At 68.6% G+C, this 11,385-nt stretch overlaps 1 protein-coding gene across 5 annotated transcripts; it reads left to right on the plus strand.

Moving 5' to 3' along the window:
* The first annotated feature begins 1,053 nt into the window (after positions 1 to 1,053).
* SH2B1 (SH2B adaptor protein 1) lies at positions 1,054 to 8,304 on the plus strand. 5 transcript variants are annotated; one of them, XM_004615836.2, is made up of 10 exons: positions 1,054 to 1,178; positions 2,812 to 3,824; positions 4,299 to 4,400; positions 4,508 to 4,599; positions 4,690 to 4,865; positions 6,144 to 6,347; positions 6,444 to 6,655; positions 6,743 to 6,914; positions 7,288 to 7,387; positions 7,534 to 7,690. In XM_004615836.2, the coding sequence occupies exons 2-10, from the start codon at positions 2,901 to 2,903 to the stop codon at positions 7,550 to 7,552; spliced, it is 2,001 nt and encodes a 666-aa protein (XP_004615893.2). In that variant the 5' UTR covers positions 1,054 to 1,178; positions 2,812 to 2,900; the 3' UTR covers positions 7,553 to 7,690. The 5 variants fall into 5 exon arrangements, with proteins under 5 accessions (XP_004615893.2, XP_054992251.1, XP_012789809.2 ...); XM_055136276.1 differs by having other exon boundaries at positions 6,743 to 6,970; positions 7,534 to 7,672; XM_012934355.2 differs by lacking the exon at positions 7,288 to 7,387 and having other exon boundaries at positions 7,534 to 8,304.
* The last annotated feature ends 3,081 nt before the right edge of the window (positions 8,305 to 11,385 follow it).

Below are 11,385 nucleotides of genomic sequence, written 5' to 3' on the forward strand. Positions count from 1 at the left end.
GCTGGGACAACAGATGGCACTGGAGAACAGGGCGTCCGTGAGCCGTGCTGGCTGGCTCAGGGCAGGTGAGCGCACCTGCCTTCCACGGTGCGTTTGTCCAGCTTCACTGGGCAGCTCCTACCCTGACCGTGAGTCAGAGCAGCTTGGGGGAACGGCTTGTCCCTGCGCTCTATAGGATGAGTCCTAGCGAAGCGAGCTACAGGCACGTGCTCCTCCCGCTAGTTGGACTTGGCGCCCTGGGAAGCCGGTTGCCCCTGGGGATGGCCAAGTGCGAGGGAAAGCCGGGCCTAGCACAACCGCAGGGTCCGGTACCTAGTTGCTGCGGATGCGGCTCCCTTACTCTGGACCTGAGCCAGCTGATTCCCTTACTGCTTACGTCCACGGAGTCGAAATCATCATGCTCGTGATCTCAGCAAACCTCGATTTCTGTGCCTGGCCGTGATGGCCAGGCTGTAAGTCCACCGGCCTCCAGATACACCCCCCCACCCCACCCCCGGCACCTCTAAAACGGGCCGTTACTTCTGCCCGCCCCCACCTCCATCTTTCTTTCTATTCCATCCAGAAAAGATGGGACCGCCAGGGGCCTCCAGCCCCTCAGAGCTAAGACAAGGGTGTAAATTCAGTCTCCGCCTCCTCACGGGGCCTCGCCAAGGTCACCCGCGGCTCCCCCAGCGCAGCTCCTTGGGGGCGGTGTCCGCGAACAGCCAGAGCGGACACTCTATGCTGCAGCGGGCCCTTTAAAAGGCCTTCGACTCGCTGGTCCGCAGCGGCCGCGGCGACTCTAGCTGTCAGCGGTGCTGGGACTCGATCCCCTAGGGTGGCTTCTCTAAGGGTGATTCCGCTCCTTTGTCCTCACTTTCCTCCGCGGTCGCGTGGTGGGGGGGGGACGCGCTCTGAAGGGATCTAGTCCGTGTAGCGGCCCCTGGGGAAGTCACCACGCCCTCGGCACTCGGCCTCCTGGCCTCCCGGGGTCTGCGCAGAGCGGGAGGGTGGCGGAAGTGGCTGAAGGTGCCCTTCGCTCTCGCCGCTCTTCTCTATGGTCGCTTCCTCCGGTGACCGGAAGAGGGGTCCCGGCGCCTGCGCAGAAGCGACCTGGACCTGGCTGCGAGGGGGGGGCGGGCAGGGAGCGGGAGCTGCCGCCGCCGCCGCCGGAGCTAACCGCGGGGACCGAGATGCAGGTGGGACCGGAACCGGAACCCCCCTCTCCAAGTCCCTCTTCCCTCTGGGCGACCCGGTCCCGGCGCCTGCAAGGAGCCCCGGGTGGGAGCGGGCGTGGGGGTCCGGAGGCAGGAGGGGCGCTGGGCCCGGAGGGTGCCGCCACCGGACTGGTCCCGCGGAGGCTGCTGGCCCCAGGGGATGGGCGGGGAGAGGGGGTCGGAGGAGTAGGGTCGGGTGGGAGAGGGTCGCCCACCGGGCCCGGGGCGGGGGGCCGAGCCTGCACGGCCACCTGCCCTCCGGGAACTTGCAGAACTGAGCCGAGAGGCAGGGGCATCCGGGGGGGAGGTGTCCAGGTCCTGCTGGGCAAAAGAGAAACTGAGTCACCAGCCCAGGAACCGAAGGATAGGCAGGCCCCGCGGGGGCCGGGTGGGCCGGGGTGAGCGAGGTGCCTCGGCCCGGAGCTGCGGCTCCGCGCTGGCTACACCTCCTGGCTCGGTTCCCCGACGCTCCATGACTCCTGCGTTTCCCAGCGTTTTTCTGTCGCTTTGGCGTGGCCCCTGGGTTTGGCGCCTCGCTGAGGGTGGGGATAGGGCCACGGAGGGCCGGGGTGCCGGGACACCCGCTGTGGCCCGGCGGGCCGGGGCCAGGCATCCCGCGGGAAGGCTGGGGAGGGCGCTCCCCGGCTCCGCTCCGTCGGCTGGAAAATGAGCCCGTGGCGGCGGCCGTGGCCGTCATCCGCGTGTTGCCCACATGTGTCAACTGTTGACATGGCCCAGTGCATCCTCTCGGCGGTTGGAGAGGTCAGGGATCATTAGCCCTGTTGGACAGATTTGAAAACAAGCTCGGGGCGAAAGCAGAAGCCGTCCCAGATCACACCGCTGATAAAGCAGGCGAGCACTGTTGAGGGTGCGCGGCCAGAACCAGGAGGGCTGACCGTCGCCTCTAGGGCACTGTCCCCGGCTAGACTGGAGGGCAGGGGCGAGGCTGGCCGCCCAGCTCCCCATTAGTGGTGTTTGACGACTGTGAAGACGGTCCCTGGTCCTGCTGCTCTGGGCTCCCGCCTGCAGGCGCGGGATCAGCTTCAAAGCCAAGCGCGGTTCCCGGCCCCCCCACCACCCGGCGTGGGAACGTAGGGTGCATGAGTCTCTGGCGCCCTCTGAGCCGGGGCCGAGCGAAACCCCGGGGCCACGGACGGTGCTGTGGGCGATCGGGCTTGGCGAGGTGAAACTTGGCGAGCCGCGGGCTCACCCGTTGGTGGCTGAGGTCCTAGCTCCTCGGGGGAAAGGTAAGGCCAGTCCTGGCACTCCCGAAGGGAGGATAGCGAAAGGGGCCTTTGCACCTGTCTTTTCTGCCTGGCCCGAGGCCGCTCTCGGGGGGCCACGGGAACCCCGCGTGGCCCTTCTCTGCCCGGCTGTGCAGGCCTGCAGCGCTGCCCGGGGCTGGAGGCGGCAGGGATGGTGGGGACTTCGCAGATGGCGTGTGCCCGGCAGGCCCCTCTCCCCGCCCCAGAAGACTCCTTAGAGTGAGGGCTGCACAGGGGGACCGGGGCAGGCTGGGCCTCGGGCGGGGGCGTGGGGTGGGGGGCTCGGGGGTCCTGGCCCCCGGCCCCAGCTCGGCAGTGATGGGGTGTATGTGCCTCTCTTCCCTCTGCAGCTGCTGCCGCTCTCCCCGTGTCTCCTGACTGCTTCCCTCTTTGCTGCCCCTCCCCACAGGCTCCCCCGCGCCTCCTCCTGGGGCCCACCATGAATGGTGCCCCTTCCCCGGAGGACGGGGCCTCCCCCTCCCCTCCCCCACTGCCACCTCCGCCGCCCCCGAGTTGGCGGGAATTCTGCGAGTCTCATGCCCGGGCTGCAGCCCTGGACTTTGCCCGCCGTTTCCGCCTCTACCTGGCCTCGCACCCGCAGTACGCGGGGCCGGGGGCCGAGGCCGCCTTCTCCCGCCGTTTCGCTGAGCTCTTCCTGCAGCACTTTGAGGCCGAAGTGGCCCGGGCCTCCGGCTCGCTCTCGCCTCTCGCCCTGAGCCCCGGGGCCGAGAGCCCGCCGCCCGAGCTGACCCTGGAGGGCTGCCGGGCGGCCGTGCCCCTGGCTGTGCTGGGCCCGTCTCGATCCTCCGAGGACCTGGCCGGCCCCCTCCCTTCCCTGGTCTCTTCCTCTTCTGCGACCTCGAAGCCGAAGCTAAAGAAGCGCTTCTCCCTGCGCTCGGTGGGCCGCTCCGTCCGTGGCTCCGTCCGTGGCATCCTGCAGTGGCGGGGGGCCGGCGACCCTCCCTCCCCAGCTGGGCCCCTGGAGACCTCATCAGGCCCCCCAGTCTTAGGGGGCAACAGCAACTCCAACTCTTCCGGGGGAACGGGGACCATTGGCCGGGGACTGGTCAGCGACGGCGTGGCCCCGGGGGACCGATGGACTCACCGTTTCGAGAGGCTCAGACTCAGTCGGGGTGGGGGGGCCTTGAAGGATGCCACGGGGGTGGTGCAGCGGGAAGAGCTGCTGAGCTTCATGGGGGCTGAAGAGGCGGCCCCCGACCCAGCCGGCGTGGGTCGGGGTGGTGGGGCAGCCGGGCCCACCTCCGGGGGCGGCGGGCAGCCGCAGTGGCAGAAGTGTCGCTTGCTGCTCCGGAGCGAAGGAGGCGGCGGAGGAAGTCGGCTGGAGTTCTTTGTTCCACCGAAGGTGAGGCTGGCGGGGACCTGGGAGGCCACAGGAGGCTCGCCGGCCCCCGCGTGCCGCCTCCCTGGCCTGGTTTTGGTTTGGCGGGGGGGTTGGGGGGGTGAACCTGGGATTCTTGCATGTGAAGCGTGTGCCCGACCCCCGTGATTCACCTTCCCGGCCCAGTTTCTCTTCTGTTTGGGCCACACCGAGTGGTGCTCAGGGCAGCTCTTAGCTCAGTGCTCGGAGGTTCCTCTCCGCAGTGCTTGGGGATCGTGCCCTGCAGAGGAGCCACCCGGGGCCCTAGGCTTTGAGCACCCTCCGCGCCCCCGGCACCAGTTTCCAGGCCAAGCCCTGGCTCCAGGGCAGCTGCGGGAACGGTGTTGGAGCGCGGGCTTCAACGCCCCTCAGTGCAGCGGGGGAGCGCGGGGCGGTCTCTGCCCAGCCCGGGTGGGCATCTCATGTCCCTGCCCACCCCGGACTCCGCCCCACTCCCAGGCGTCGCGGCCCCGCCTCAGCATCCCCTGCTCGGCCATCACAGATGTGCGCGCCACCACCGCCCTGGAGATGCCGGACCACGAGAACACCTTCGTGGTGAAGGTAGGCGCGGCCCCGCCCTCGGGAGGGAGGGGGGCTGCCGTTCTCCAGGGGCTGAGACAGGCCTCGGGACTTGGAAGTGGCCCTCGGGCCTCCTCTCGTGCCCGCAGGTAGAAGGCCCCTCGGAGTACATCCTGGAGACGGCGGGCGCGCTGCACGCGAAGGCCTGGGTGGCCGACATCCAGGAGTGCCTGAGCCCGGGGTGAGCGCCCACGCGGCCCCAGGGGTGGCGGCAGGGACAGAGGCGGCGCCGTGCGGCTTCCCCCTGGCACTGAGTCCCCTGTCTCTGCAGACCCTGCCCTGCTCCTAGTCCCCGCCCTATGACGCTCCCGCTGGCCCCAGGGCCCTCGTTCCTGCCGAGGGACAACCCAGACAGCCTGGAGCTGCCATGCATGAACCACTCCGAGAGTCTGCCCGGCCAGGACCTGCTGCTGGGCCCCAGTGAGAGCAGTGACCGCCTGTCGCAGGGTAAGGGGGCCTGCCGGCAGCCCTCGGGCCCCCTCCGCAACCCCCCTGCAGTCTGCTCCTGCACGGCTGCCCCCCCCCCCGGCCCCTTCACCCCTGAATATGCCCCGCCACTGCCTCCCTCGCCGCTCTTTCTCTTGGAGGGGCTCTGGGCCACTCCCAGGGCTCAGGGAACCCAAGGGGGTAGCGGGGATCAGACCCTAGTTAGCCGCCTGCAAGGCAAGGGCCCAGCCCACTGCGCTGTCACTCTGTCCTTCCCTTGCCCTACCACTTTTAAGACACCCAGCACTAGATGTTTTTTATCCTATTGGCTGTTGCCACTCTTAAGCTGCCTCCATCCGGCCTCTGTGCCCAGCTGGCCGCATCCTTGTCCATCTTCCTGGGAGTCTGGTGCTGGCCACCCTTCTCGCGAGAGAGAGGAGGGCCGTCACCCCCCAGCCTCCAGAGCACCTGGCGGGTTCTGCTTTGCTCTGGTTCTGAAGTCGTCGGTGTCAGTGGCACCTTTGGGTCTCCTCGGCTCCCTCCCCACCTTGGGCTTGCTTTGCCCCCGCCTGCCCCGGGGCGCACGCAGGCTGCATTCCGCAGCACAGGGGCGGTGGGGTCTCCGGGCTAGAGGGAGCCTTGCAAGGCCCCGGCTTCCCAGCTGGTTAAGGCAGGGCCGGGAAATGCCAAACGGGCCTCCGCTCCCGCCCTCCCCTCGGTCAGCTGGCCCAGGGCTGGCCTCGGACACCACTGGCCCCGAGAGGCCCCGAGCCGGCTAGAATAGGGTTTCCAGCACAGACAGACAGACGCAGTGTGGGCCGAGGAGATGGCTCAGCGGGCTGGAGCTTCACGTGCTGCTGCCAACAGTGACCCCCACATGCCACTCCGTGTGAGCCCCAGACAGCTCTGGCCTGAGAGGGGAGGAGAGGCGGGGATGGCGCCTAGCAGCCAAAGGTAGAGCCAAGAGCAGGCCGGGCCTGGGGTGCAGGGGAGAGAGGGCGAGGGCACCGGGTGTGCAGGGTGCTGGGAGTAGAGTGGGTTGGAGTGCAGGGATGAGGAGGAGGCAGGTCTCTGGTTCGCGAGTGGCCGCGTGGTCCTGGCCCCCCCTTGCTGTGAGGGTGGCGCGGGGCTTCCTCTCCTTCCCCACCCCTGCGGCAGTCGCTGTCCGCTCGGCCCAGGCAGGGGAAAGGTGCGTCCAGGCCCGCGTGTGCGTCTGAGCTCCCACCACGGAGGCAGCCGGGGCCGCCCGGGGCGGCTTCTTCCCTCTCAACTCTGCCTCTCCCGCTTGCTTTCCTCCAGGGGCGTACGGGGGCCTCTCAGACCGCCCCTCCACATCCATCTCCCCCAGTTCTGCCTCCATTGCTGCCTCCCATTTTGACTCAATGGAAATGCTGCCCCCAGAGCTGCCCCCCCGCATCCCCATTGAGGAGGGACCCCCCGCTGGCACAGTGCATCCCCTCTCAGCCCCCTACCCGCCCCTGGACACCCCGGAGACAGCCACAGGTACGGGGGGCTGGGGGCGGGGCGGGGGGTGCGGGCGCCGCGGCCGGCCGGACTCGGCTTCCCTAACCCCGGCTTCCCTCCCTCTCCTTCCTGAAGGGTCATTCCCGTTCCAGGGCGAGTCGGAGGGAGGCGAGGGGGAGCAGCCCCTCTCGGGGTACCCGTGGTTCCACGGGATGCTCTCTCGGCTCAAGGCGGCCCAGCTGGTGCTGGCCGGAGGCGCGGGCGCCCACGGGGTCTTCCTGGTGCGGCAGAGTGAGACGAGGCGGGGCGAGTACGTGCTCACCTTCAACTTCCAGGGCAAGGCCAAGGTGAGGCGTGGGGGAGGCTCCGTCCCCCGGTCGCAGCTCGAGGGGGGGCCCCAGGGCTCGCCCCTGACCCACTCCTCCCCCGCCCAGCACCTGCGCTTGTCGCTGAACGAGGAGGGCCAGTGCCGGGTGCAGCACCTGTGGTTCCAGTCCATTTTTGACATGCTCGAGCACTTCCGGGTGCACCCCATCCCCCTGGAGTCCGGCGGCCCCAGCGACGTGGTCCTGGTCAGCTATGTTGTGTCCTCCCAGCGGCAGCAGGGTGAGCAGAGCAGGCCCGCAGGGGAGGAGGTGCCCCTGCACCCCGGCAGCGAGGAGGTGTGTGTGCCAGAGAGACGGGGCAGGGGGGCGGTGAGGAGAGGCGGGGCGGGGGGCTGGGAGGGCGGTCTGAGGGGGCGCGGAGAGGCGGCAGGAAGGCCGGGGAGGAGGTGGGGCTGGGCGGGCACATCCCCATCCCATCAGCCCCTCTGTTCCATCGTCTGTCTGAAGCATCCTCGTCTCCGCCCGGCCGCGGGCCTGCCCCCCCGGGGTGCTCAGTCCGCTCCCGCCTCCTCTCCACGTCTGATGTCCCTGTCTGTTCTCTCCCTTGTCCCCGCCCCGTCGTCCCATCTGTCCCCACGTTACCCCCCCGCCAGGCCGGGAGCAGGCCGGGAGCCATGCTGGGGTGTGCGAGGGAGACAGATGCTACCCCGATGCCTCCTCCACCCTCATGCCCTCCGGAGCGAGTGACTGTGTGTAAGTGTGGTCCTCCTCACCGCCGCCCATGCGCCATCTTCCACGGGGGGCGCTCAGGCCCCGGCTCCGGGGCTGCGAGCAGGGGAGGCCGCGGCGAGCCCGCGCCTCCCTCCACCACGGGCCTGTCTTCTTCCGTTCCTGTCCAGAATCGAGCACCTCCCGTGACCCGCCCCGGCCCCCAGGACCCCCTTCACGGACAGATCCCCCACAACCTGGGGCAGAAGAGGCGTCGCGGGCGCCAGAAGTGGCGGCAGCCGCCGCCGCCGCAGCCAAAGAGAGGCAAGAGAAAGAGAAAGCGGGCAGTGGAGGGGTCCAGGAAGAGCTGGTCCCCGTGGCTGAGCTGGTCCCCGTGGCTGAATTGGAAGAGGCCGTAGCACCGAGCCTGGAGGCCCAGGGGGGCGCTGGACCTGGCGGGGACCCAGGCGGGATCCTGGCGGTGCAGCTCCAGCAGCTACCACTAGGGGGCGACGGAGAAGAAGGGGGCCATCCCAGAGCCGTGAATAACCAGTACTCCTTCGTGTGAGACACCCCACCCTGCCCTTTCTCCACTCGGCCTCCCCACCCCCCAGCCCGCAATGTGTGAGGCTGGATGCAGAGGAACGGCAGGCGTGTCCCCCTCCCCCAAGCCCCGCTTCCTGACCCTTGAAGGCCATGGGCCTGTCTATTGGTACAAGAAAAGGTTCGAAAACCGCCAACTCCCCAGTCCGTACACTACAGGCGCCCCAGCCCCCGGCAGGGACCGGCCCGTTTACCTCCGAGGCTCTCTGGTCAGCCCCGTGGGGGCATTTCCTTATTAACCACTCCCAGCCCTGCAAGGGTGCGGGGTGGGGGGCTGCCAGTCCTATCAAGGTGGTTGTTGTTGTTGTTTTAAACAAAATGGAGAAGCATAAATAAATAAAAAGGGTTTATCTCCGTTCCATCTGGTGGCTGTGGCCGTGTTTGCAGTGGACGCTGGACCAAGCAGGTCGGCAGAGCGCCCCCCCTTGGGGCTGGGGGCCCAGCGCCGAGGCGGGGTGGGGGGCCCCAAGCCCCCCTCTGCTGCTCTCCGGCCCTAGGGTCTTGGTTTCCCAGAGCTGCGGGGGGTGGGTAGGGAGGGATCAGCAGCCAAGTTCCTGTCACGGACGTGAACGCAAGACTGCGGATACCCAGGATTCTTCCTGGCAGCTTCCTGCCCCAGAGAAGGTGGCGGGAGGTCCTGGGCTGGCCGGGACAGCTCACTGCCCCTCGCAGAACCAGGCCGGGCAGGGTGCCTTGTCACCACTCTCCTTGCCCTGAGGCTGAGACCGCTCTGGGTCTCTGTCCTCCCAGGAAAGTGGGAAGTGGCACCTGGGCGGGACCTCAAGGCTGGACCTGGGAAGTAGCAAGATCCAGATGCCTTTTGGGGCCAGAGACCTAGTACCGTGGGGAGGGCGTTTGCCGAGCAGACAGCTGAGCCAGGTTCGATCCCCGGCATCCCATAGGGTCTCCTTAGCCTGCCAGAAGCGATTCCTCAGTGCAGAGCCAGGAGTATCCCCCGAGCAATACCAGGTGTGAGCCCAAAACCAAAAAAAAATAAAGAAAATTCAGATACTGCGCTTCTCTGGGTCAGGAGGACCCCGGCTTGGGTTCACGTTCCCAGCAGCCCCGCCGCATGACAGGCATGTGGTCATTTGCATTGGCACCCTCCCCCTCCCCGCGTCCCCAGCCCCCAGCCTGGGGCCTGCTCTGAACTCGGCTGCTGGAGTGGCCTCCATCGAGGGGCGCTCTGGGCCTCCCCACGCCAGGGGCGCCGGGCGCCAGGGCAGCGGGGCCTGGTAGAAGAACCCCCACAGGTCCGGCCAGGCCCTCTGCTGCCTCCCCTGGCCTCCAGTTCTGCCTCACTTTCCCCGGGAGCCCTGGAGCCCGTACAGCTGCCCGCGGGAGGCCCCGCCGCCACTGGTGACCTTGCTATTCTGGGCCTGCGTCCTGTCCTGTCCCCAGCAGGAGACAGACAGCGGACAGCTGGGCTCTCCGGCCACCCCGGCTGGGGGCTGGGGTGGGGACGGGCAGCCGCTGCCTTCCCCGTTCGGGCTAATCCCTGGGGCTCCCTCAGACCTTGGCCTCGGGACACCAGGGATAGACTCGGCCTTGAAAAGGGGGATGGTTTGGCGCTCTGGGTGCTGAGTGCTCCCTGAGAGGACAGCGAGCGCCCCGGGGCCCTGAGTAAGCAGGACCTGGGACTCCTAATCCAGGGGCAACTGGTGCTGCGAAGGCTAGCCCGCCCCGCCGGCCACAGCCTGGCCTCTTTTGGAGATGGGGAGGAGGGTTCACCCCTGTCGCCCGCTGAGAGCCGCTCAGGGCTCCTGTAGGGACCATTCGCCGTTCGTCCTTGCTGGAGTCTCTGCCCCGCAGCCTCCCCGGGTCCTGGGGGAGCTGCCGGTCAGGACCGAAGGTCTGGGATTGGCCGGGGGTGCCGGGCCCTCCATCCCCACACCCTGGGGCTGGGCCTGGACACGCAGGGCTCCTTCCACACCTGGCCTCGGTTCCCCTCTGGGAAGGTGGAGGGCCGAGGCGACGCCTGGCAGGCCCGATGGGGTCCGCCGAGGGACACGCCCATTGCTCAAGCACCTCCTCCCCATGTGCTACAAGGGAGGCCGCGAACGTTGTCCTCGGATCACCCCCACGGCTGCCCCCCCCCCAGGTGCAGGCGCCCCAGCGAGGGGTCCCCTGCCCGCCCCCCGTCTCTCAGGAGCTGAGCAGCAGACCAGAGGACCCGGGCCTGCTGGCCCTGGAGGGGACTGGAGAGATGGAGGCAGTTCCCGGTCACGAGTCTTCGAGCCCTGCCCCTCCCTCTCCAGCCTCCCCTGCCTGCCCTCCCCCCTACGCCACCCACCCCCACTCTTAGCTGCCCTCAGCACTGGAAGCAAAGGACCCCGTCACTGGGGGGCCAGGAGCAGCTGCCCCTGAGGAAGCTCACAGCGAGGCCAGCCACGTGTAGGGCTTTCTCGCTGCGGGCGTGTGGGGCAGCCCCCAGCCCCCTGCTCCCCACCGATGCTCCTCAGATGACCCCACAGCCCCACTGCCCTCACTGCCCCCAGACCGTCCCCCCCACCCCTCCCAGTCCTGGGGTCTGGGGCTGGCCTGATCCAACGCCCCACACCCCCCCTTAACGCCACGGCCTCCACGCCATGAAGCAGCTGCTCTGCCATGAAGCCCCTCGGGGCAGAGTGCGCAGAGTGGGATGAAGGACCCCCGGGCGGCCCCTTCGCTACCCAGAGACCCTTCGTCTTCCCTCGGTACCGCCAGCACGTTCTGCGGCCGCGGGTGACCTAACTGCCTGGTCATCCCATCCCGGGGGCTTGGGGTGGGCTCCCTGCTGGGATGGGCGCTGAAGGCGCCGGGCCCAGAGGGTGAGTCGAGTGGGGGGCGGGGGGGCGGACGGGCAGTGCTGGCGCTGGTGGCCAGTGCCTGGACACTAAAGCCCTTGTTGTGGGCAGCGGCAGCCCCTCCCAGGCTAGGGTTACCAGCTCGGCCCTGTCCCCTTGGCCCTCTCCCTCCTGCTTCCCGGGGGGCCCTCTAGAGCCACTTCCTCTGCCCCCCAAAGGATGCTTCCCCCCTCCTTGTTCCCCTGAAGACTGGGGTCGTCCCGAGGCCGTCTCGGCAAGTAAGTGAGGGAGGGTCAGTCAAGATGGGAAGAGAAGGCCAGACTAGGCAGTGTGGCCGGGGCATGGGACTGAGCGGGGAAGTCGAGGCACGGGGAAGAAGTCAGCAGAAGGCCGAAAGTGGAGGTTCTCCCGGTCCCCCCCGCCACCCCCCCCCCCCCGCCCAGGGCTGTGCCGGGGCCACCTTAGCTCCCCTCATGAGTGACATCTCAGGCTGCTGTCCCACTGTTCCCCTCTGTCAGCAGAAATATTTGTCCTGACCCCTCCTGCTGGAGTCTGGGCCAGCCAATCCCCGACCCCGGGGAGGGGGAGCCGGCCCCCACGGCTCCCTCATAAGGACCAGCTGGGGGCTGCGGGGGTGGCGGCTGCTCTGGGGAC

Source organism: Sorex araneus, chromosome 4, assembly GCF_027595985.1.
Source record: "Sorex araneus isolate mSorAra2 chromosome 4, mSorAra2.pri, whole genome shotgun sequence".
Lineage (NCBI taxonomy): Eukaryota > Metazoa > Chordata > Mammalia > Eulipotyphla > Soricidae > Sorex > Sorex araneus.